Source organism: Neovison vison, chromosome 5 (genome assembly GCF_020171115.1).
Source record: "Neovison vison isolate M4711 chromosome 5, ASM_NN_V1, whole genome shotgun sequence".
NCBI classification, from domain to species: Eukaryota; Metazoa; Chordata; class Mammalia; order Carnivora; family Mustelidae; genus Neogale; species Neogale vison.
In genome coordinates this window covers 11,408,298-11,433,247 of record NC_058095.1, presented here as the reverse complement: position 1 = coordinate 11,433,247, position 24,950 = coordinate 11,408,298, and the positions used below count along the sequence as shown (strand labels likewise).

At 41.5% G+C, this 24,950-nt stretch overlaps 1 protein-coding gene across 3 annotated transcripts; it reads left to right on the top strand.

The window, feature by feature from the left end:
* The first annotated feature begins 279 nt into the window (after positions 1-279).
* On the top strand, positions 280-22,304 carry PRKAR1A (protein kinase cAMP-dependent type I regulatory subunit alpha). Of its 3 annotated transcripts, none has more exons than XM_044247566.1 (11): positions 280-388; positions 3,647-3,829; positions 9,360-9,530; positions 10,378-10,469; positions 10,668-10,729; positions 14,475-14,521; positions 15,441-15,599; positions 16,835-16,895; positions 18,067-18,188; positions 19,343-19,424; positions 19,772-22,304. In XM_044247566.1, the coding sequence occupies exons 2-11, from the start codon at positions 3,653-3,655 to the stop codon at positions 19,942-19,944; spliced, it is 1,146 nt and encodes a 381-aa protein (XP_044103501.1). In that variant the 5' UTR covers positions 280-388; positions 3,647-3,652; the 3' UTR covers positions 19,945-22,304. The 3 variants fall into 3 exon arrangements, with proteins under 3 accessions (XP_044103501.1, XP_044103500.1, XP_044103499.1); XM_044247565.1 differs by lacking the exon at positions 280-388 and adding an exon at positions 625-753; XM_044247564.1 differs by lacking the exon at positions 280-388 and adding an exon at positions 1,472-1,564.
* The last annotated feature ends 2,646 nt before the right edge of the window (positions 22,305-24,950 follow it).

Genomic DNA, 24,950 nt, shown 5'->3' with positions numbered 1-24,950 from the left:
CCGCGCTCGGCCCGCGCCGCAGCTGCCGCAGATCCGCCGGGGCCGCCTCCTCCTCCGGGGCCTGGAAACGGCCGGAATCTCCCCACCCCGGCCCCGCGTCCTCCCCCTGCGGGGGCTGCCGGGCGGAGTCGCCCACCTGTCATCCGAGACGCCCCACGTGGGGCGGCCCGGCTGGGGGGGAGGGGGAGGGGGTAAGGGTTGAAAAGGGAGGGAGAGACCGAGGCTGAGGCGGCGAGGGGGGTGGGGTAAGGCCGGAGCGCGAGCGGGGCGGAGCGAGGCGTGGAGGCCCGGGGCCGGGGAGAGCCGGGGTCTCCCGACAGCCTCGCCGAGAAGGGGCGAAGAGCGGAAGGGAGAATCAAGGGGACCCGCGGCGCCCAGGGCGGGACTGGTAAGGGGGCAGCGCCGGGCTGGAGAGAGCGGAAAGGATGAGAGGCGGCCGAGAGGAAAGGGCTGAGAACAGGGACGAGGTTAGAGGGAAAGAAGAGCAGAAGAACGATTCTAGGGCGTGGAGGGGCGGAAGGGGAGCTCGGGCCGCCGCACCTTTAAGGTTGCCAAGGCGACGGCTCTGGCCAGAGCGAGGCGCATTGACGTCAGCAGCCGAGCGCTGATTGGCTGCGGCAGGGTCGTTTCCGGTGGAGCCGCCGCCGAGCCGCTATCGCAGAGTAGACCTGGGCTGGGAGGGAAGCGCCGGGACAGCTCAGCTAGCCGTAGCCTCGCACCCGCTGCCCCGTGTCCGCCGCAGCCCGTCCCCAGGTGAGTGGGGTCGGTGGGGAGCCCCGACGCGCCCCGCTTCGCCACCCCGCCACCCGTTCGGGGGCGCTGGACCGATCCAAGATGGCGTCACGGGGAGCGACCTGCAGGGGGACGGCCGCACCCCCCTGCCCCTCCCCGGCCCCGGCGGGCGCCTCCCCGCAGGCCTCACGCCCCGGGCCGCGCCCCCGGCCCCGAGTCCGCGGCCCCGAGGCCCCCAGGCCGCCGGGGCTGCTCCGGTGCCGGGCTCACCGGCCGCCCGGGCCGTGCGCCCTCCCCGCGCTCCGCGGCGCTCGGGCCCCCGGCCCTCTGCGGCCATCGCGCCCCTGCCGCCTCCGCCCCCGCGCGCAGCGGCCTCTTCGCTCGCCCTCCCCCATTTCCTGAAGGACATCACTTCGATTTTACTGGAATCCGCCATCGTTTTCCCCAGCCCTGCTGGCTGGTCTTGAGACTCGGCTGTTGTCGTTTTTCTTTCTAGAGTGTCTCCTTGTCATCTCCAGCAGGGGCTTCGCCTCTCCTTCGTGGGATTCCACCCCCATCCCACCCCCACCCCCCTGATTTCAGCCTGCCTCCTAAATTTGTCCCTGTTCACCTCCCCTTTCCCGATCTACCCCTCCCTTCCCTTCTCCGTCCCCCCGTCTTTTCGCCACCATTGTGGCCTTCCGACTAGAGGAGGATGAAGGAAGAATAGGCCTCCCTTCTTCGTTTTGTAGCCATGACTGTGGCAGGAGTGAAGTGAAGGGCACTCTGCTGTCCTTCCTCTCGAAAAGAAGTACGTGGTACCTCTTAACCCCTGCAGCGCAGTGCAATGCAGGTGAGATACCAAACCGCTCCTCCGAGAGGTTCTCAAGAGCCTGGGCTTTCTGACCAGAGGAAGGAAAAGAGAACAGTTCCTCGGGATGACCCCACAGGAGGTGTTCCTGACAGGTCTGAAGGGGCTGCGGTCTGAATCAGCACGTTTCTCGAAAGTGTGCTAGGTATTTCCTCGCGTGAAATCCCTCTGCAACTGATTCGGATCGCAGTTGAATTGACGAAAGAAAAGATCGGAGTTGTCTTCTTAGGAGTAGATACAATGCAGTGAAAGTTTGAAAGTAGTTACATAATTTTTGGGGTTGGGGAGAAGCTAAAATGTTGGGCTGTTTAGTTTTATGAACAAGTACTGAGTTCATCTAGGTGTATTCGATTAAAAGTATTCAGTCTGTTAAATTTGGATTAAGGGGTTCACATGATGACTGCGTTAATCTTGGGGCATTTTTTTGTTAAGGTGCTGCCTTAAGAAACCAGTGTGTTCTTTTTTAGTACATAATTTTGTTTCAAACAGAAAGCCAGTTTTACTTCTTAGACACGGTTCTCTCATTTCTACCAGCCCAAAACCTGATCTTTGAACGGTTTCTTTGATTAGTTGTGTAAATGTATTGGTATTCCTGAAATACGTCTGAGTATTTTGAAGCATAAAAGGTCTGATTTATCATTGTTCTTGGTGGGCTTTGGTATTTGAAATGCAGAAAATTCTACTGAAGTGGATTATCAGTTCATAGGATTGTCTGACCTGGCAAAGTGTCTGGTATAAATCCAAAGTAAATGAAGCTTTTTTTTTTGATTGTATATTTTTGAAGTAGCATGATTCTTTTTCTGTGGCTTTTAGTTTAGTTGCTTGTCAGGGAGCTACAGACTTTCTCATGGTCATTTGGTCTGTTATCATCTTTATCATGAAAGTTGTCAAAACAAAATGAGTAACAGTGTAGCACTTTGGCTTTTGACTCTGGTATTTTATATATTTTTTCTTTCAAATTTACAATTTCATCTCTGATTTTGAGTGCATTGTATTTCGAAAAGACTGATGCGTATTGAATTCAGTTAGGGGGAGAGGACCTCACTTTTATTTTCTAATCTCAGTTGCTTAATAATTTTAGGAGTTGCAAGGAAGATAATTTATGACTGTTAGATTATTATGTTTTTAATTCCAGGGTAAGTCTGCTGCTCACTCTTCTATTTCAACTTATTTTACTTTACATCAAGGTAGTTTGAATCCTCTAAAATTCATTAAATGCAGTTTATCTGTTGAATCTTCATGTAAGTTTAAAATTTAACCTGTTCTAGCATTTTTATGTCCAGTTGAAGAAAATGTTTTCACATTTACCTCTCCAAATCCTTTATGATTTTTACTTGGTAAGGTTTTTTGTTTGCTTTGTTTTGATTATTTGTTTTTTTCCCGTTAAGGATTTTTTTCTCTTACCAGTGTGTTAGTGCGATGTTATTTAGGGCTGGATTTTATAGAAGTGTCTGGAATAAAAGGCTGCTTTTATTGGGGGTTCCTTTTTTGTTTTTAAAATTTTTTATTACGCTTGTAGTTGGCTAATCAGCTCCTTTGCTCCAGTGGTTTGCTGGGTGACAGTAGGACACTCCCCCAGGTAGGAGGTACATACAGGGAATGTCAGATGCTCTTCATTGTGCTTACTTGCTTTCACTTAGAGCCAGCTTGTGTGCCCTTGTAATTCTCAGTCCTATTTACCATTTACACACTTCCTACGTCATCATGATTTCTTTTGCAGGGGGAGAACTGAATGAAATTCCCTTAAGGGCCTCACTCCTCAGCAGTTCACCTCTGCAGGGGATAGTGGCTCATACTTCCTCCCAGGAGCTCAGGTTCTTGCGTTTTACTGTTGCTGCCTGCAGAACCCAAGTGAAACCCTTCTTTGGGAGAATGCTGTTTTCCCAAGTATTTTATTCCTGAGCCCCCACTTCCCGTGTTTGAAAAAAAAAAATCTTCTTAGAAAAAAAAAAAAAAAAGTCCTTGTGAATCAGTTGGCCGATGAATTTATTAAGCCAAAGGCCAAATTAGCATTTGCACTTTATAAATAGTTCACACAAGCATATGTGTGTTTCTTCCTTGTAGAGAACCATGGCGTCTGGCAGCACCACCGCCAGCGAGGAGGAGCGCAGCCTCCGGGAATGCGAGCTCTATGTCCAGAAGCACAACATTCAGGCGCTGCTCAAGGATTCTATTGTGCAGTTGTGCACTGCCCGACCCGAGAGACCCATGGCATTCCTCAGGGAATACTTTGAGAGGCTGGAGAAGGTAAAAATAAATGGGGGGAGAAGATGACCCTGGCAATTGTTAAACGTGATGCTGTAGAATGTTGTTAATCTGTACCATTTGGCAGAAAGGAGTTCTGACCAAATAAGAAGTCTGAAACAGAATTTCCAAAAAGAAATGCAGTTAAGGCATTTGTAGTGACTTTTAACTTTGTGATCAGTAGAATTTATCAGAAAACAAACCCATATACTAAGTTTAGTTGGGTAACAGAGGGCTTCTGCACGTAGTTCCTTGTAACTATTTTAATCCATAAAATTGATTAAAATAACTAATTAGATACAGTTGATCAGAAGTAGCAGTTGTATGACAAGAAATTCTATAGTACTTGAAAGCAGTGAATGCTTCAGCAAAACAAGTAAACCAGGTAAACCTTATCTCACCTTTTAAAACCAATGTAATGAAGCGTTTGAGTCCAGTTTCTGACTGATACATCAGAAATTCTGAATTAGAGATGTCCATATTAGTACAGATACCAGTTTATCTCAGATGAGTCCACTCTAAGGCAGAGATGTTAAGATTGATGGTTGTCAGAATTTTACTTTATTTACAGTTTGGGTCAGGATGTGATTCCTCTTGAAAAAAATTAATTCAGTTTTTATTCTTTGTTCATCCTCATTGTGTGTATGTCACTGTGACCTAAGCATATAGTTTATGCTTTTCTAAGCAAAATGATAATCAAGAGCAATGCTTCAATTCACTTCCCTTAAGAAATGATGAATGAGAAAGTCTGGAATGTTAAATGTTTTGAGTAGTTTGATTTGTTTTTTTGTGAATCAACAAGATGAGTTCACAGGTTTTCTTATACATATTGAAGTTCTGATGTGGTTCATAATAATTGTGAACCAATAGGGATGCATTTCTTAGGTATATGATCATTAATTATCTAATTGTATAATAGAAATGTTTGTAATACATCCGCTCAGTTTGGGGAATCTTTTAAGTAGCGTACTTTATTACTGAAAGAATCTGTTTATACTGGGACTTAAAAAATGTTTGGTAGCTCCCTGATCAGACATTTGCTACTGTTTTCTTGAAAAGCTGTTTGTTAAAATTGGTGTTTAGTACCATGATTAAAATAATTAACAACAAAAAACAACTATTTAGCCCCCATAAATGTAGCCTTGCTGTCTTAGAATTGTGGTAGAAAGTCTGGTTTTCTCCTTTTTAAGCAATTTCCAAATAGTTGGTGAAATACTGTAGAGCCAGGCTGGAGTGGGCGTTCCCTGTTTTGAAATAAAGTGTGTTCCTGGAGATCTGGTCCTGAAATGGGTCATTGTAAGGTGATCCCTCTTCCTTTCGGACATCAATAGAAACCATTAAATGAGGAATGAGGGAATGAAGTTGATGAGACATTAAGTGTGTGTCTTTTTATAGGGAGTGTTGAATGTGTGGTGCTAGTTTCAAAGCCTGGGCTTAACTGTAATGCTGTTTAAGCACTAACCAGCAGGGAAGGCAAGAAATCATTATTAAATAGTTTCTTTGCGCATGGGATTTTTACATTTAACATATTTTATTTGGCTTCTCTACCTTTTTAGCAGAAGTCAGAGCTGAACATACTCTTTCCTGTAACTCAAGGATCTTGATTCACTCACGCACATTCCTTTAGCGGGGCTTGAATGTTGCTATCTGGGCTTTCAAGCAACCAGATTTTTAGCTTTTCAGCAGATCATTGTTCTGTACATTAGGTGTTAGGTTTATATGTCTGAAAATATACAATCACGTTCTTGTCACCTCCTTTCCTGTGTTAGCCATGGGTCATGTACCCTCAGCTACTCAATAAGAAATGTGCCAAAAAAGTCACAGTTTGGTCCATTGAAAGTGTCTGCATTTTGCTTCAGGCTTTCTCCTGGAATTTAAATTCTCATTTCCTCATAAATTGGCACCTTGCCTGTCCGATAGATCAGAGGACTTTTAATAGCTGTGTCCACTGAGTGTCTCCTATGGGCCAGGTACTGTGTGAAGTGCTTTGCATACACACATACTCATTATTTCAAATGTGTGAGGTAGGTGATCACCACCATTTTGAGAGGTAGCAGTTAAAACTAAGAAATGAAGTAATGTGGTTGTGGTCTTGCAGTGTAGAGTTAGACCTTGTTGTGGCAGCATACAGGCACCCTCCCCCCGCTCCCCAGTTCAGTGGCTCACTACAAAAGATCTTATTTCTGTATCACGTGTAGCCCTTCTGGGCTCAGCCCATCTTGCCTTCTTGACTCCGCAGGTCTTGTTCTGGGGCTGAGTGGAAGGAGCAGTCGCTCTATAGAGCACGCTGTTGTCAAGGCAGGGAAGGACCCGAAGCTCAAGGGGGCAGACCGTAGAAGGGGACACAGTGTGGCATGTCTGCTTATATTCCATGGCCAAGGCAAGTCATATGGCCAAGCCCCAAGTCCATCTGGAAGTTTATTTCATCTACAGGGTAGAGTGGAATGGCAATGGCAGAGAGGGAACAAGTAATAGTTGAGAACATGTTAAGTGAGTGTTGAGGGGAGTGTGAACTTAGAACTCTAGAACTTCAGAAGTGCCGGTGTCTAGTTTGTTTTGTTTTTTGTTTTTTTTAATTGCTTTTGTTTTAATAAGTGGGACAACTAAAGAGGGAAGAGACTGACAGCCGAATGACAACAGCAGGAAGAAGGATATAAAAATGTATCATAATCTGTACTAGAATGTGATCTCAGTTAATGGCTCTGAGTGGTCAAGATGAGGTTGTATCTGATTGCCGTTTAAAGATAATCCTTGAAACAGTTAAAGATCACCATGCTTTCAGTATTTGAAAATTATTTTAAAAATTCACTTAGGTGTAGTTCCAAATGAGATGTTATTTGTGTAATTTTTCATGAAATTTTTATGAAATGCCAATGCCTGGTTTTGAGGGGTAGAATGTGTTTTACTTCTGGTCTTAAACTAAATTTGGGGAAACTGGACTTTTACAGCTATAGCTATAGTTTTAGAGTATGAAATGGGAGAATCTTACTGGTGTTGGCATCACCAACATTGGAAAATGAAGTGAGTTTTCTGAACAGTGTATTTTAAAATATTGGTTACATATTTGCACATGGTTCAGAATTTTACAGGTACAAAGGGTATGACAATTAAATAGAATGGAATATATGCAATATACTGCATTTTCTATTTAACTGTGTGTTAACATAGCATATAATATGTAAGATATGTTTTATATATGTACAAATTATACATTATTATGTAATAATATATAAAATATTTTAAAAAGTCTCCTTCCCACTCCATTGTCTTCCTTGAATGTAGCCAGTTTTCCATAGATTATATAAAGGCATTTACCTACAAATTCAGTTATAAAAGAGCTGCTTACTTTCCCAACAGGTGCATGGCATTCCGTTGTATGGGTAGACTAGTTTATTTAATCACTCCCCTGAAGATCATTTTGTTTCTACTGTTTTACTATTGTAAACAACGATACGATGAATAACTTTGTACGTATCTATCCATATCTTGAAATAAATTTCCAGAAGTAGAATTAACGGATTATTTGGTCAAAAAGTAGACTCAGGCATGCCTGGGTGGCTTTAATTGGTTAAGTGTGTGCCTTCAGCTCAGGTCACGATTCCAGGAACCTGGGATTGAACCCTGCATCCGGCTTCCTGATCAGTGGAGAGCCTCCCTCTCCCTGTCCCTCAGCCTTTCCTCTCTGCTTGTGTGCCCACACGTGCGCTCACTCTCTATAAATAAAAATAAATATCTTTTAAAAAAAGAAGTAAATGCATTTGTAATTAAGTAGACAAATGTATTAAATGTTTCATTATATGTTTTTCTTACGGTGGTTTCTTTTTCTTAATTTGAAAATTAGAAAATCCAGAGAAAAGAGAAAAATAAATCCAAACCTTCCTTCCAGAAAAGAATAAAAATCAGGCATGATTTTACTAATAGAAACTAACATCATTAATACCTTAATGGTTATCATCCTAGACTTTGTTCCTGCATGTATAAGTTCTTTTCTTTGTCTTGATACCTAAAGCAGGGCTAAATACCATGTAGGAGAAAAAGTAAGCATCTTAATTTCTTTTATTATTATTATAAGTTTTTTTTTAAAAAGACTATTAGAGAGAGTGCTTGTGCACAAACCAGGGGAGGGGCGGAGAGAAAGGGGAACCAAATTTGTGGCTGAGCAGGAAGCCCACATGAGGGGCTCGGCCTCACTACCTGGAGATTATGACCTGAACCAAAACCAAGAGTCTGACGCTTAACTGAGAACCCAGGCACCCTTCTTTTAATTTAAAAGAAATTAAAAAAATTTTTTTTATCAAAACATTTTCTGGGGCACCTGGGTGGCTCAGTGGGTTAAGCCGCTGCCTTCGGCTCAGGTCATGATCTCAGGGTCCTGGGATCAAGTCCCGCATCGGGCTCTCTGCTCAGCAAGGGGCCTGCTTCCCTTCCTCTCTCTCTCTGCCTGCCTCTCTGCCTACTTGTGATCTCTCTCTGTCAAATAAATAAATAAAATCTTAAAAAAAAAAAGTTTTCTGAAATTATCAGTGAATGCTAATAAGTTCATTTAGAATTTGAAAGATGGTTTAGAAATACTGGAGAATGAGTTAAGTGAATGAGAGTACAGTAGAGAACATAATCTTATTTATATGAGGCATAATAACTCATTTTTTACTGCAGAGTTAAGAGGAATTTCTAAGCCCTAGATCTGAAAAATAAGAATGTTAGAGTTTATTTCAGTTTTTATATGAATTGGTTTAATGAGCTTGAAGACAAGTAAACTTCTCTTGGTTTTAATTTTGTCATAAACTCTGATAATAAGAAGGCTTCCAGTTTTCTAGGAGAAGTATTGGTAGATCTAATCTTATTTAAATTCTTAGTTACCATCACATCATTTCATTGTTTGTTTCTCTTTGAGACTCCAGCAAGAATATAAATTCCACAGGCTTAGGACTCTTTCCTGTTAGTTTTGACAATATTTTCCTAGCATAGACTTGACATGGCAAATCTATAGACTCCTTGAGTTAATGAAATAATCCAGTAACCCCAACATTCTTCTATCACTTGGCTGTAGCTTAGTGGTTATTTCTAGGTAATATGCTTCGTGTGTGTGTGTGTGTGTGTGTGTGTTTGGGGGGGCGGTTCATGCTTCATGCTGTCTGTAGCAGCATACAAAAACCCCAAGATTTTGTTTTCAGTTTTGTTACTGTTGTGTACATTATAAAGCCTTGTTGTCAATCTGTTACCATAACAAGTGTCTCATTTTTTATTTGTGGGTTGTGTCTGTATTAATGGCTTTTCATTAAAAAGTATAGTATCTGTTACTGTCTGAGGAAACAGTATATGTCCTTTCAGCGTATCTCTTCCAACTTGACTCACTGTTTTTGCATTTGGAATTGGTATTTCCCCCTTTCCCATCGGTAATAGAGGAAGAGATTTGAAGTGATGGAGATTGGTTCTTCCTGTGATAGGAGAATACCAGATTTACATCCTGAACGATCTCGTTTTATAAACTGGCAATGCTTTTGTTTTGTTTTTTGTTTTTTGTTTTTTTCAGGAGGAGGCAAAACAGATTCAGAATCTGCAGAAAGCAAGCTCCCGTGCGGATTCGAGGGAGGATGAAATCTCTCCTCCTCCGCCCAACCCCGTGGTTAAGGGCCGGAGGCGCCGCGGTGCTATCAGCGCGGAAGTGTACACGGAGGAAGATGCCGCATCCTACGTCAGGAAGGTAGGCTTGCCGCCCTCGCCCTGCGGAGGCTTGTCCGGGGCCCCGTGGTCTCAGCTGACCTCCGTGGGTGAATGCAAGTGCTGTTTTGAAGAGTAAAGCGTGGACAGGATGGGCTGTGCTTCACGCTTCACAGTTCTTGGGTACTGGCGAACAGGCTTGCTGTAGTAAGGCGCCGTCCGAGCAAGTGACTAACGGTGATGGTCAGACGGTGAGTAATGGCGTGTGGGGGGTTCCCTTTCCACGTGAGGTTGCAGTAGAAGAAGCAGGCAGTCCTCTTTTCTTCTCTTGAGTCCTGGTTGGTTTTTTGACATCCTGTAATTCATGTTGTGATTTTTTTAACCGTTTATCATCTAAGTTTCATCCTTTGGACTCGTCTTTAGAGTTAGCCATCCATTTCGAGTTACGGCATTAAATCAAATGGGGAAGAGAATTGTGCTGGCAAGAGGCTTACGAAGCTAGTAGTGCATGATCACGGTTAAGAAATGGCTAAGTGTCATAAAATGCTTAGTGCTGCCTCAGAATTGTCCCCTTGGTTAAGGTGCCGATGGTTTGTTTATTTGTTGACTGGAACCCAAACATCAGCCTTTAAATACAGGCTTGGTTGTAGGCAAGGGGATTAATTAGTCAGTATTTATTGAGTACTTTAATATTTAATAAAGTACTTTAATATTGAATAAAGTATTGAGTACTTTATAGATTACAGATATTATAAGTGTGTTGTGTTAAATACTTAACACAAAGTGGAGTTGTTTAAATACCGTAATGTATCTTGACGTTCAGTTGAAATGCATGTTCGAACATGCTCTGCTTTTGATTTATGGAATTGTTACTGGACCTTCTTTTCTAGGTTATACCAAAAGATTATAAGACGATGGCTGCTTTGGCCAAAGCCATTGAGAAGAATGTGCTCTTTTCTCATCTTGATGATAATGAGAGAAGGTACGTGCAGGTTATTATTTCAGTGCAGTGGTGGCCCCACACTAGTCGCATCATTGTTGCAAGTTTTAAGACTCTTAGTAATTGTTTTCCTGAGGACAGTCCAGGCTGAAAATCTGGGCGCTTTAAGTCTAAAGTTAATGTTTGCAATCTGTAGAAGACGAAGATGGGGTCTAACTTGAGGCCTTCTCTCTCTTGCAGTGATATTTTTGATGCCATGTTTCCGGTTTCCTTTATTGCTGGAGAGACTGTTATTCAGCAAGGTAAGGGCTGCTCCCCTGTGTCCTGTAGTGCTGCGGGAAGTTGGTGTTCCTCCTTCTGTCTACCGTTTTCTTCTGTCTTAATACTACTGGATTTTCCTATTTTTCTTTCTTTCCTTTTTTTTTTTTCTGTGAGTATAATTGACACACAGTGTTATTTTAGTTTCAGGTGTGCAACGTAGTGGTTTGACAAGTTTATACATGATGCTGTGTTCACCGCATTTATAGTATCATCTGTTCCTTTATCAGTATTACAGTATTGTTGATTGTATTCCTTATGCTGTCTCTTTTATTCGTATGATTTATTCATTCCGTAACTGGAAGCCTATACCTCCCACTCCCCTTCACCCATTTGCCCAAGTCCCCACCATCTTTCTCTTCTGGCAACCATCAGTTTGTTCTCTGTATTTATAGGCCTGATTCTGCTTTTTGATTGTTTTATTCATTTGTAGGTGTGTGTGTTTGCTTTTGGTTTTTTCTTTTTTTAAGATTCCACTTAGGAGTGGAATCATACAGTATTTATCTTTCTCAGTCTGACTTACTTTGCTTAGCATAGTACCCTTTGGGTCCATCCATGCTGTTTAATATGGCACCATCTCATCCATTTTTATGGTTGTATAATATTTCATTGTGTATATACACAAAGTTTTCCTTGTCCATTCATCTATTGATGGTAGCTTCGGTTACTTCCGTATCTTGGTTTTTGTAACCAATGCTACAGTAAACAATAGGGGTCCGTATATGTTTTCAAATTAGTGTTTTCATTTTTTCTGGTTAATACCCACTAGTGGGATTATTGGATTATACGGTATTTCTATTTTTAGTGTTGTTGTTTTTTTTTTTAAGATTTTATTTATTTATTTATTTATTTGTCAGAGAGAGAGAGAGAGAGAGAGCGCGCGCGCGAGCGTGCTCGCATGCAGCACGAGCAAGTACACAGGCTGGCAGAGCAGAGAGAGAAGCAGGCTCCCTGCTGAGCAAGGAGCCCAATGTGGAACTCAATCCCAGGACCCTGGGATCATGACCTGAGCCAAAGGCAGCAGCTTAACCGACTGAGCCACCCAGGCATCCCTAATTTTTTGAGAAACGTCCATACCTTTTAAATAGTGGCTGTACCAATTTATATTCTCCCCAACAGTGCAATGAGGGGTCCTTTTTCTCTGCATCCTCTCCAGGACTTCTTATTTCTTGTCATTTTGATTTTAGCTATTATAACTGGTATTAGGTGAAACTTCCTTGTGGTTTCGATTTGTATTTCCCTGATGATTAGTGATGTTGAACATCTTTTCATGACCCTATTGGTCATGTATATGTCTTTGGGAAAATGTCTGTTCAGATCCCCTACCCCATTTTTTAATCAGATTGTATCTTTTTTGGTGTAGAGTTTATAAGTTCTTAATGTATTTCAGATATTAACCCCTTGTTGGATATATGATTTGCACATATCTTCTCTTGTTCGGTAGATTGTTTTTTTGTTAGTGGTTTCCTTTGCTGTGCAAAAGCTTTTTATTTCGATGTAGTCCCTTGCTTTAGGAGACATATCTAGAAAAATGTTGTTACAGCCAATGGTAGAGAAATTATTGCCTGTATTACACTCTCTTACAGGATTTTTATGGTTTCAGGTCTCACATGTAGGTCTTTAATCCATTTCGTGTTTATTTTTGTGTATGGTGTAAGAAAATGGTCCACTTTCGTTCTTTTCCATGGAGCTGTCCAGTTTTCCCAGCATCATTTTTTGAAGAACCTGTCCTTCCCCCAGTATATATTCTCGTTTCTTTTGTCATAGATTAGTTGGTCATATTCTTGTGGGTTTACTTCTGGGCTCTCACTTCTGTTCTATTGATAGGTGTGTACATTTTTTTGCTGTACCACACTATTTGGATCACTACAGCTTTGTAGTGTATCTTGGAATCTATCTGGTATTGTGATACCTCCAGCTTTGTTGTTTTTTCCCTCAGGATTGCTTTGGTTATTTGGGATTTTCTGTGGTTCCATACAGATTTTAGTATTACTTGTTCTAGTTTTGTGAAGAATGCTGTGTTGGTATTTTAATAGGCATTATATTGAGGCTGTAGATTGCTTTGGGTAGTAGGGACAGTTTAGCAACGTAACTCTTCCAGTCTATGATGAAATATCTCTGTTTTTGTCATCTTCAATTTCATTCATTAGTGTTTTATAGTTTTTGGAGTATAGCTCTTTCACCTCTTTGGTTTATTCCTTGGTATTTTGTTCTTTTTTGGCTCAATTGTAAATGGTGTTTTTAAAATTTATCTTCCCGCTTTGTTGTTACTGTATGGAAAGGCTATTTATTTCTGGCTTTTAATTTCGTATCCTGCCACTTTACTGAATTTATTTATTACTTCTGATAGTTTTTTGTTGGCGTCTTTAGGATTTTCTGTGTATAATATTGTGTCATCTGCAAATAGTGACAGTTTAAATTTCTTTACCTATATGGATGCCTCATTTGTTTTTCTTGTCTGATTGCTGTGGCTAGGACTTCCAGAACTGTGTTAGAAAAAGTGGTGAGAGTGGACATCTTTGTAGTGTTCTTGACCTTAGAGGGAAGCTCTCAGTTTTTCACCATTGAGTATGATGTTAGCTTAGCTGTGGGTTTTCATATATGGCCTTGAATATATTGAGGTATGTTTCCTGTAGAGGTCATACCTCCTCAAACTATTCCAAAAAGTAGAAGAGGAAGAAAAGCTTCCAAATACATGCTATAAGGCCAGCATTACCCTGATACCAGAACCAGACAAAGACACCACCAAAAAAGAGAACTATAGTCCAATCTCACTGAGAACGTAGTTGCAGCAATCCTAAACAAAGTAATAGCATGAAGCAATGCATTAAAAAGACTGTTCACCACAATCAGGTGGATTTGTTCTGTGGATGTGAGGATGGGTCAGGATTCACAAATCAATCAGTATCATACACCACATCAGCAAAATGACAAAAGTCATATCATCAAACTAAGTGATCCTATTTTTTTTTTAAGTTAAAATCCTTTGAACGAAAAGGTACAGTTTCCCTAAAGGACTACTATTTTTCTAATATCTGATACAGTTTTGTTTATACTAACGCTTAAAAAATATTCTTACATTTTAATTTTGAATGTCGTGTGGGATTTCAGAACCATATGTCTTCCATATATCCTTTATATTCGTTATTAAGCACGTACAGAGTAAAATAAAGTAGGAAGTAGCAAAGCATTTGCATTCTTAATCATACAGCCCATCTATTTATAAGGTTCTGGGCCTTCTACTGATTCTTAACCTTTTTGCCCGGTGTATGGACATGGATCTAACCTTATGGGTATCTGCCTGTCCCCCTCCCCGCCCCAGCCTTTTAAAATGCCTTTTAAAATTTATTCTTGAATACTTTCATCACGGGTCTCCGTAATCCATGTCTCCAGGTTGGTGACAGTCTGATGTTTTGTTACTTTCTGAGTTGTTTCTTGTTTTGTGGTTACAAATGACGTAGCAATTAAAATATTTGTACACATGTGGCTTTTCTTTTCCCCCCAGAGATATTCTTCAATAGGAGATGACTAAAAACATTGATCAGTTTTATGGCTTTAAAAACATATTGCTGGACTTTTTTTCCCCTGAAAGGTTATGTTAATTTATAACACGCTTTCTCTCATCACCTGTATAAAATAAGTTTATTTATTATTTTACATTAATGTGGTAGTTCTGATATATGTTTCTTTAATTTATATCGCACATCTGACATTTTTACTCTCTTTTAGGTGACGAAGGTGATAACTTCTATGTGATTGATCAAGGAGAGATGGATGTAAGATTTAATAATAGCAAAAATATATTGATGATTGTAAAAGTTAATGTGCTGATATTTATTACAATTAAGAGTTTCTGAAGGGCTTGTATAACTCTTACATGTCAAATTCCATCAACATCTTTTGCTAAATATTTTAATGATACAGAGAAACTTTAAACTACTAAAGATAATTTCTTTAGCTAGACATTAGTTGTTTTTTTTTTTTTTTTTTTGGAGAGAGAAAGCATGCATGCATGCTTGAGAGTCGGGGGAGGAGGAGGGGCAGAGGGAGAGAGAATCTTAAGCAGATTACGTGCCCAGCACCGATGCGGAGCTCTGTCTCACAACCCTGAGATGATGACCTGACCAGAACTCAAGAGTCAGACATTGAACCAGCAGCCACCCAGGTGCCTCTTGGTTTAAATCTTGCTGGAGTCACAGTTGAGGTGTTTGTGTGTGCTCTGTGGTAAGACAGATGAGACAGTCTCAGTCCTACGTGGTCATTAGCTCTGAGACTTGGTAGAGCTTTCTCGATTCTGTGAGTCTTGTTTACAAGTGAAATGCGGACAATAACAGCATTGCTGTCAAGGATTATTAGACATTCAGTGCCTCCTGCAGGTGAGATGCTTAGCACAGTTCCGTGACGCAGCACTCTGAGTGTACGTGATGGTTAATGCTGTTTACGTTTTTGTCCTGGTCATCTCTATGGGAACCTTTTTCTTATCTGGTAATTAAACCAGGTAATGGTTTAATAAACTCCGGGTTTATTTAATTCACCCTCAAACAGCAACTGCTTTGCTATGCTTTCTCAAAAACATATATTCTATTTGAAACGAAGTTCAAGATTCTGCGCCCTTAGAAAGTTTTGTGGATTTTTAATAGTCCTCTGTTTGCTGTGTATGTGGAAAAAACTCATTCTTTGTCATTTGTGTTTTAGGTCTATGTCAACAATGAATGGGCAACCAGTGTTGGGGAAGGAGGGAGCTTTGGGGAACTTGCTTTGATCTATGGAACACCTAGAGCTGCCACTGTCAAAGCAAAGACGAATGTGAAATTGTGGGGAATTGACCGAGACAGCTACAGAAGAATCCTCATGGTGAGACAGCATGGATTTTCGCGTGCAATTTAGGATTTCAGTCTATGTAACTGATGTTTGAGTAACATCGCCAGATCTTGTAGAACGAATGTCTGGCCAGAAAAAGCATAGGAAACAATTGTGTAATGGCCAGGTCCCATTTGGAGGTCTGTCCAGTTGCCGATCTTGACTTACTTTATCTTTGTGCTGAGATAGCTTGATAGATGTTACTTCTAAGTGCATCAAGTGACTTAAAGCTAGTCAGAAGTAATCCGCTTCCCTAAACTAGTGCAGATGTCCCTTTTCACTGAAGGAGTAAACAAGTAATAAAACCCCTGGAATATTCTGCTGATGTAGGCAGACTTTTTGAGAACTTCTCCGTGGATTTATAGAGTAGCTGTAGATTTAAGTGCCAGCTAATGGCATGAGTCCTCTTGAGTGATTTCCGTAAATTTGCGCAGTGCCTGTCTGGCTGTTTGACAATATGCACTTGGGTGTATTCTGAATATTTGTGTATTTGGGGAATATGTGTGGACAGTTCAATATATACGTGCGTGTGACGACATTACAGAGGACGGTGTTTCCCTCTCACCTTCCCCAGGTGTATTTAACCTCATAGATAAGACACTAAGGGTTAGGTTTGGGTGATGGCACTGTTTTTGGTGGGAGGTCTAGAAGTGGTAGCAGTTTTATTTCCTCACTTCTGTGGAGGGTTAGGGTTGTGGGGAAGAACCCTGGGCTGGAAATATGTTCAGCTATAGTCACACATATAACTTTTTTTTTTTTTAAGAACTGATTATTTATTTGGCATTTCACTAATTGGTGATTTTAGGCACCTTCTTTGGCCATATGCCTGATGTTATACTTTTTTTTGAGGAGGGGAGTGATGAGGGGGAAGGAACAGGTAGAGAGAGAACCCCAAGCAGGCTCCATGCCCAGCACACAGAGCCTGACCTGGGGCTCCATCTCACAACCCCAACATTACGACCTGAACCAAAATCAAGAGTCAGACTCAACTGAGCCACCCAGGTCCCCCAGCTTGGTGTTACTTTGAAGAATGAGATACTAAGCTTTTTATTGAGCTGAACAGAGGATTTACCATCAGCAACCAGAAGAAAAATAATCATGTATCAAGAAGCAACAGCAAGCGTTGACTATTTTTTTTTAAGTTTACTTAACACTCAGTATTTATTAGCTCACAGCATTATGTGATAATTAACACATTTTTGAGATGACTTTGTTTTTTTCGTTTATAGGGAAGCACTCTGAGAAAGCGGAAGATGTATGAGGAGTTTCTTAGTAAAGTATCTATTTTAGGTGAGTTTTGGAAGATTGCACAGAGAATGAGTAAATTGAAGTGTTGGTGATAGTCAAGAAGAACCTGTTGCATTTCATAAAAACTGCTCTGGTTATCAAGTCACCTTTTTTTCCCCCTTTTCTTTCTTTCTTTTTTTTGCTAATAGTAATGAAAAACACGTGGGATACAAAGTTGAAGTTTGACTAAGTTAGAAGTAATTTTGCAGCGTATTTAATTTGATAGTATATGACAGACCTCTTAATTAGAAATGGTGGGCCTGAGAAAAGCTTCTTGGGTTTGTGTGCTCTGCATTCCTCTAGGAGAGGCAGAGAGGCTGAAAGTGTCCTCCTTTGACAGTGGACACTAGTAATCGTTCCCCCTGCGATGTCTGTCTCTTTTGCTCCATTGGTGAGTTGATTGATAGGTTCAGGACAGTGAGTATTGCTAAGCATGCCTTTTCTCTGTAGAAAGATCAGGTGCCATTTTTTGACTTTTCTCTGAAAAAGTGCTAGAATTGTGAAGTTTAGAGTAAAGCAGGTTAACTCGAGATAATTGTGTATATTTTCTTCTGTGGCCTTAGGATGTGGTTACAACTTGTTCTTCCCTGGGAGGGGTTGTGTGCTGATTCTTAGGTAATAGTCTTCTGCCCTCATTTTGTTAGAGCAAATGGACTTTTTCCCTTATTTTTCCTTTCTCCAAAAGGATTACATTTAGTTTGTGACTTGGGTTTCAGTTTGGCCTTTGAGAGCTAATATCACTGTCAGTTCTCCTTGTTGGCTTCATAAGTAAATTCAACTTGGGATTTAAATAGATAAGTTATTTCTGTGAACCTTTGGAATAGTACAGTTGATGATAGATACTCTCACTTCTGGGTCTTGTAGGTTAGATTCGCATTGATGGTGTTTATTAGGAAGACTTACTGATTACATTTTTTTAACTCCTTTACCATTGAGTGCAGTTGGTACAAATTAAAATGGCCACTGGACTACTGAAGTAAGGGTCTGAGGGTCGTCTGTAAGTAAGAGGAAGATCTGGCTGAGATTTGAGGTAATTGAAGAGAGGTCCCGTGTTTAATCTGTAACACTGGATATCGAATGGGCATGGGTGTTTGATTGATTCTCCTTGTCGTTTATTTTTTGACATTTTTAGCAGTGACTGTGTGGAGAAATTCTTTTGATTCTTGCCTTTCAGAATCTCTGGACAAGTGGGAACGTCTCACGGTAGCCGACGCACTGGAACCGGTTCAGTTTGAAGATGGGCAGAAGATTGTGGTGCAGGGAGAGCCAGGGGATGAGTTCTTCATTATTTTAGAGGTAAAGGGATCTGTGTTTGGCTTAAAAAAAAAAAAAAAAAATTGTAAGAGATTTTGTAAAATTATAAGAGAAAAAAAGGGCCCAATTCTGATATATAGTTTGATTTTTTTTAAAAGAATATCTGACAGTTTTATTTAAAAATTATCTTTCACTTTGAAGTGGTGCTGTTTGGTTTTCTCCCAGGTCACCACATGTTATTTCATTTATTAATTTTTTAAAAGATTTTTAAAAATTTTTTTGAGAGGGAGAGAGAGGGGAGTGGGGTAGGCAGAAGCTGACTCCCTGCTGAGCAGGGAGCCTGATGTGGGGCTCCATCCCAGGACCCTGGGACCATGACCTGAGCTAAAGGCAGACACCTGACGGACTGAGCCACCTAGGCGCCCTAGTCACCACGTTTTAAATGAGTTTGAGTCAGAATTCTGGAAGGGATATTCATGAAGTAATAGCCAAATTCTGACCTACTCAGTCCTTATGCAAGCCAAATGAAACTCCGCCATGTAGCTTAACTCTTACGGATCTGTACCATCCTTGTTAAAATCCTGTGTTTGGACTGTTTGGCAAACAAGGATTAAAGGCAGGTATTTCAATTGTAATAGTTATCGTGTTTTATATCTTCACAATTCCTGGAAGTGTGTAACAGTTGCTCTTGCCTGCCAAGCAGAGCCAAAGAGCAGATTTTCTGTGACAGTGGCTCAGTCGGCGCTGACTGAGCGCTGATAGTTCAGGACTCGCACTCTTGCTCTGAAGGGCCAGTTGGGAAGACATCGAGGCTTTTGTGAACCTTCGGGTTTGTATTGCAAAGACTCCGCTCTTGTTAGTGCAAAAGTGACAGACAGTGTGCAGATGAATGGGTACGCTGTTCCTTGTAACATTTTATTTATAAAAACTGACTTTGGTTCTGGCCCTCTGGCCGCAGTTTGCTAACCTGAGTCTGAGCCCTCGGGGTTCCTCCGTGTGATGAGGGGACCCTCCCAGTGGGAGCTCCTGGTGTGCCTCTTCGCAGTCGTCTTTTACATGGACGGGAAGATTGAAATCGCTGCTGAATCATTTTTTTGGATTTTTAAGTTTTTTTTAACAAAGTAGCCAAAATTGCATTGGACATTGTCACCCTGGCTTTAAAGTATTTGTTTTGCTGTTTGGTGATTGTATTGTAGGGTTCAGCTGCTGTGCTGCAGCGTCGGTCAGAAAATGAAGAGTTTGTTGAAGTGGGAAGACTCGGGCCTTCTGATTATTTCGGTATGTGGATTTCCTTGAACTAAATACATCGTTAAGTCACCTTTCCGTGAGAGAGCGCAGTCTCCATAGTCTGTCTTGGTTTTGTCGAAGTTTATTTTTTAATCGCAGTCTCTCAGGGAGAGAGAGATTTTGGAGTGCCTGCCTTTAACCTGGTAATACTCAAGTGACTGACTGTCTCCTGTCTACCAGCTTGTTGGTTTTTTTTTAAGTGCAGATGTGTGGTTTGTTCTAATTTACCGAGTCATTAAGACAGATAAGCCTTGCTTTCCCACTGCCGTCGCTCCCTGTGTCGCCCCCTGTGTCGCTCCCTGTCGACGCTCACCGGCCCGTGTCTCTCCCCTCGCCAGGTGAGATCGCGCTCCTGATGAACCGCCCCCGCGCCGCCACGGTGGTGGCTCGTGGCCCTCTGAAGTGCGTGAAGCTGGACCGACCCAGATTCGAACGTGTTCTCGGCCCGTGCTCAGATATCCTCAAACGAAACATCCAGCAGTACAACAGTTTTGTGTCTCTGTCTGTCTGAGATCGGCCTCCTGTGCCTCCCTTTCTTCCCTGCCCCCCCCCCCCCGCCCCGGTCCGGGCTTCACCCCTGCAGACTGCTTTCTCTTCCTCTTCGCAGCGCCACGTGGCCGCTGGTACCGCAGCTTCTCGTCTGTTTCTATTCAAAGTTGCTTTTATTGCACCGTTTTTAATTTGGAGCATTGATTGAATGCTCAGGCACAGTTAAATAAATAGAAAGCGTTCTGTGGAGACCTCGCTGTTACTGCTTCTCTGTGTGCAGTGTTAGTGTTCGACCTAGGCAGCGCGTGCCCTGCTTTCCGGTGAGGGCGCATCCCTGCGCCGCGCGGAGTACCGTAGAGTCACGGTGTCCCCAGTGCAAGATTTGTTTTTTTAAGTGACATGATTTTCCAGTTACCATAAGCATATTTTAGACTGTGGCCATATATGCTGTGTTTCTTTATAGAATACATGATTTCTCATTAAGCTCTGAGGATTAGGAAAAACAGATCTAGAAAAATCTTAGTATAGTAGAAAGACATCTGCCTGTGTTTAAACTAGTTTAAGGGTGGAAAAGTGCCCATTTTTGCTAGTTATCGGATGGATAATGGTCTGTTGAGTTTTGTTTTTTGTTTTTCTTTTTTCCTCTTAAGCAGAATTTTTGTCAAGCTCATCCACCTGGTTTTGTTTGTCTCCTGTTCGTCTTTCCTCCAATTCTGAAACGTGTGGGCGTGGCTATCTGTGCCTGCCTTTGGAGTTTGAAACCAAATCGTAGACTGCAAATACTGAGTTGTGATTTAACTGTGTCCGCCTCAGCTCAAATACTGCGATTAGACCTTTCTTTATCCAGCTAGTGCCAAATACTGATCACCAGATGCTGAATCGGGAGTAAGAATTTGAGGTCTACAGTCTAGGTTAACTTAGAGCTTTGGCTGAGTGTATGACGTCCTTCAGTTGGCTCCAGGATTCTCTCCTGTGCTCCCTGGACGCTGGCTGCCGGAGACGGAGTTGGCTGGGAGAGGGCAGGACGGATGAAGCAGACGTCCCAACAGAGGAACGGAGGTGATGTTGGTCAAGGAGAAATGCCGGGGGGACAAAGTTCAGTGTTGGGGACTCTGTCCCACGAACTTCACTGGGACACGAGATTTGGGAAGAAGTGTTTTATTTTGGTTTTCCCTTTTTCCCTTTTTATGTCAGCTAGAATTTGTGGTGGTTGGGGGGTGGGTGTGGGTGTGTCTGTGTTGTTTCAGAGTGGTCTACAAGGCCATCCTGCTGAAAAGGTCTGCTTTTCTATTTAGCGTTTATTTTCTGTGGCAAACTTCTTTTGTAAAAAACTTGTTTTGAGTCTTAATTGTTTTCCAGTATTTTCCAGCCTTATCATCCTTATATGTTACATTATTCCATGTGCACCAATGATACCCAGCAGTTTATTTTTATTATTGTTGATTTTTTTTTTTAAATTTCAAAATTTCACCGTTCTGTAACGTTAGGCACTTTTATTTTCATTATGATTTATATATAATGTAGGGGTTATATTTGGGAGTGACTGCAAGCATTTTTTTCCATTTGTGTGCAACTGGCTCTGATTATTAATCCTCTCTCCTACCCTGTCCTGGGTCATTTAAATTGGTCGTGATAGATTTGTTTCATAGATTTGAACAGTTTCAGGTTGTTAATAAGTTTGGAGGATAGAGCTGGGAAGGAGGTTTTATTTACATTTTAGTGTGAGATAGAAAGCCGCCTTATTACAAATTCTTTTATGTTTCAAAATAATCTATATTAAATGAGGGTTTTCTGACCTGTACTTTGTGTTTAGCTACCTTTTTCTATTTAAAAAAATTAAGAATAAAAGTTATGTTCTTATTAGCTTAAAGCTTAATTTGATCTTTGTTTAAATGCCAAAACTGTACTTAAATGAATTATTTAGAATGCCATAAATTTGCACAGTTCTCATATGTGTATATAATCATGTTCATGTATATTTAGATACATTTAATGCTTTCTAAATGAGTTTTGCTCTTAAATCATTTGGCTTGCTGTTTACTCCCTTTTGTAGTTTTTAATCTAAGGAATTTTAAGTCTAAATTTAAAAATTAATCACTCTTAAAGCTTTCTCTTTGTGCAATCTAAGAAAATGTGAGAAATCACAATTGGTGTAGTTTGTCTTAGTTGATATTCAGGGCTTTAGAAGTCATTATTTCTGGGCGTGGTGAGTGAATTTAAGAGACCTACTGCTCTAGAAAGTATAGATGGCCAAAGGACCATTTTGTATCGTTTCCTGGTTACTAGTCTGATTATACTGTGTGTGCTAATATACTCTATTCTTTTTGTTATAGATTGTCTTAACGGTAGGTGAAGTAATAAAAAAAGATTAAATAATTTAAATCCTTAAATGAATCAGTTTTTCTTCCCCTCTTCTTTTCTTTCTTGTCTTCTTCCCCTTCACCCCCAGAAACTTTGAATCTGGTGGGCAAGAATGAAAATCAAGAGTGAATTATGGGATTAGTGTTTTGAAAGAATGTTTGTTTTCAGTGTTTTCCAATCCATTCCAAAGAATGAATCTCAGATCCTTACCTGAAGTGTGATTGAGTTGAAGCTGATCTGTTTACTGAGTAATGGAAGGAAAAGATTAAATCAAAAGCCAAAAGAGTGCCTTTTTATTCCAGACGGACTGGTTCTCTGGTCTCAGAACTTTGCCAGACTTCATGGGAGCTGTCATTTCTGGATCAGCATACTCTGTGGTTTAAATTTAATACATGCCTTTGGGTATTTAGGTCTGCTTACTTACGTATATTTTACATTCATGAAGTCTTACTTCTGATAGTCCTCGTATTTCTGAGATGATTAAGTTGTACTCATTAGTTAGTTGGTATTCATTCCTTCATATCCAGTGAAGTTGGAGGTGTGTCGTATTCTAGAACATTCTTTAATTTGTGCTGCTTTGTAACAGATGTACTTTTTTCTGGATTTAGTAGCCCCTTCCCTTAGCCCACTGGAGGGGGGAACATTCGGAGTCACCACAGAATATAACTGAGGAGAACTTCTTCAGATTTATTGTCCTGGTTCTGATTTCATTCTCCTAGAACTCTGGCTCACGTGGAGTTGTTTTTTGTTTTTTAATGACTTAAATATTGACATTTATTTATTTTTAAATATTGACATTTTAAAATTGAAGTAGCATGATGTTCATTTCCTTAATATTGCTTTATCTCCATAACCACAAATTAATAACTGAACCTTTTTGTATTTTTGTTCCGCCCAGGCAGAGTATTTCTAAATGGGCTAGGACACCATCGAGAGGCAGTGGCCAGAACACCATTTAATGTGTCCCCCAAAGTCATGTCATACTGCTGCCAGTGAAGGCTGCAGCTAGGAGATTGTGAAAGGGAGTCTTAAAGCTCCCTTCGAACCCTGTGGAGCTTACACGTAGAAATCAATATTATTGTGTACATTTAAGGTTAGAATTTGTTAACATTAAGTTCAGAGCTGTGACTTCATCCTGAGTCGACCTAAATCTCAAACCCCTAATGAGTTTAATTTTTTCGTTGTGTGACCATTTCTGCCAGTTTAGCTCAAGTAGCTTTGTGATTCTCGAAGTCACCACTAGATGGAGGGTGTTTGTTTTTATCCTCTTGGTGAACGTCAAAGGGGTTACAGTTCATCATCCTCGTTCATGGTGTTGTCTTTGCGAATTCTGTGAATTTGTCTGCCTGCTAAAATTTATTAGTAACCCCCAAATCAGTACTCGGAGCACTTTCCCTGTTTCCCAGATGTGGGCGGAGCGGCAGAGACTTTGACGCTGCTGACCCGACACGCGCGTGTCCGGCTGCGCCCCAAACGGCACCGCTCTGCCCTGGGCTTCCGGCGCTGCTGCTGCCATCGCGTGTCCGCCTCGCGTCTGTCTGGGGCTACGCCAGCGTTTTTGCACTTCCTGTTGGTGATGCCAGTACTTAAAACGGCCCCCGAGTGTCGTGCTAAAGTGCTGGCTAGTGTTCCTAAGGTCGAGGCGGCCGTGATCTGTGTCTTGTAGGGAAAGTAAGTGTAGTAAGTAGCTTCCTTTAAGGCCCGAGTTATGTTGGCTTCAAGGTCAGTGTCTAAATCAGCAGAACATAGTGTGGTGTCTTGAACACACCCTAACACCTCAGACAAGGTTATGTACTGATTTATGGACAAAATTTAAGTAGAGAGTCTCCGGAACCTCAACCCTGTATTTCCTCTAGGCAGACGGGTCTGTCTCCACTAATCCGGTGTCGGTGGGGACTTTACAAAACCACCACGAGGAAGAGAACCTGCCTGCACTTTTTACAGTCTTCAAACTCAGATTGTCCTCCTGGCTTTTGGGCAGGCAAAGCTGAGTTCCTTCATACCTCTTTCCCCACCAGTGTTTGTACTGACCATTCCCTTTCATTTTTCATTTCATTGTCAGTAGTAACGTGAAAAGTTTTATAAAGAGGAGAATTTTTTATGTGATGGGAAGTTGAACGGCGGTCCAGAATGGACATGTTGGAAGAACCTGACAGTCCTAAGAAAGTAGTCTTTTGTCCCCTGGCATTTTTGACAAGTGATAGAGTCTTAGTCTTTGCATTATTGAAAAAATAATGGAGTATTTAAGTAAAAAATTAGGTAACTTGGTACCTTACATGTTGTGGTCAAACTCCATTCTATTACTCTTTGCAAAATATACCACAGCGTTTATTCTAGGCCATATAAAAGCCAGTACCTTGTCCTCCAAGTGGCCGGATTTGAGACAGAGCTGTGGCTTACCTTCCTGTCCTTAGGCTCAGCGGTAGGCCACTCTGTGATGTTCTTTGAACATCCCTGCCTGAATCTTTTTCTGCTGTCCCTCTGTGTGCAATTACCTGGTTTCTCCGCCCGAAGACAATTGTCTGGAAGTAGGAGACCGTTCCCAGAGTGGGAAGCCCTGATGGCGGCAGAGCCCGCAGGTGATGGAAGTCTCTCGGGGGGAAGGGTCTACCAAAGGGTTGAGTTTTGTTTGGTTTGTTTTTTTGTTTGTTTTTTACATAAACCAAC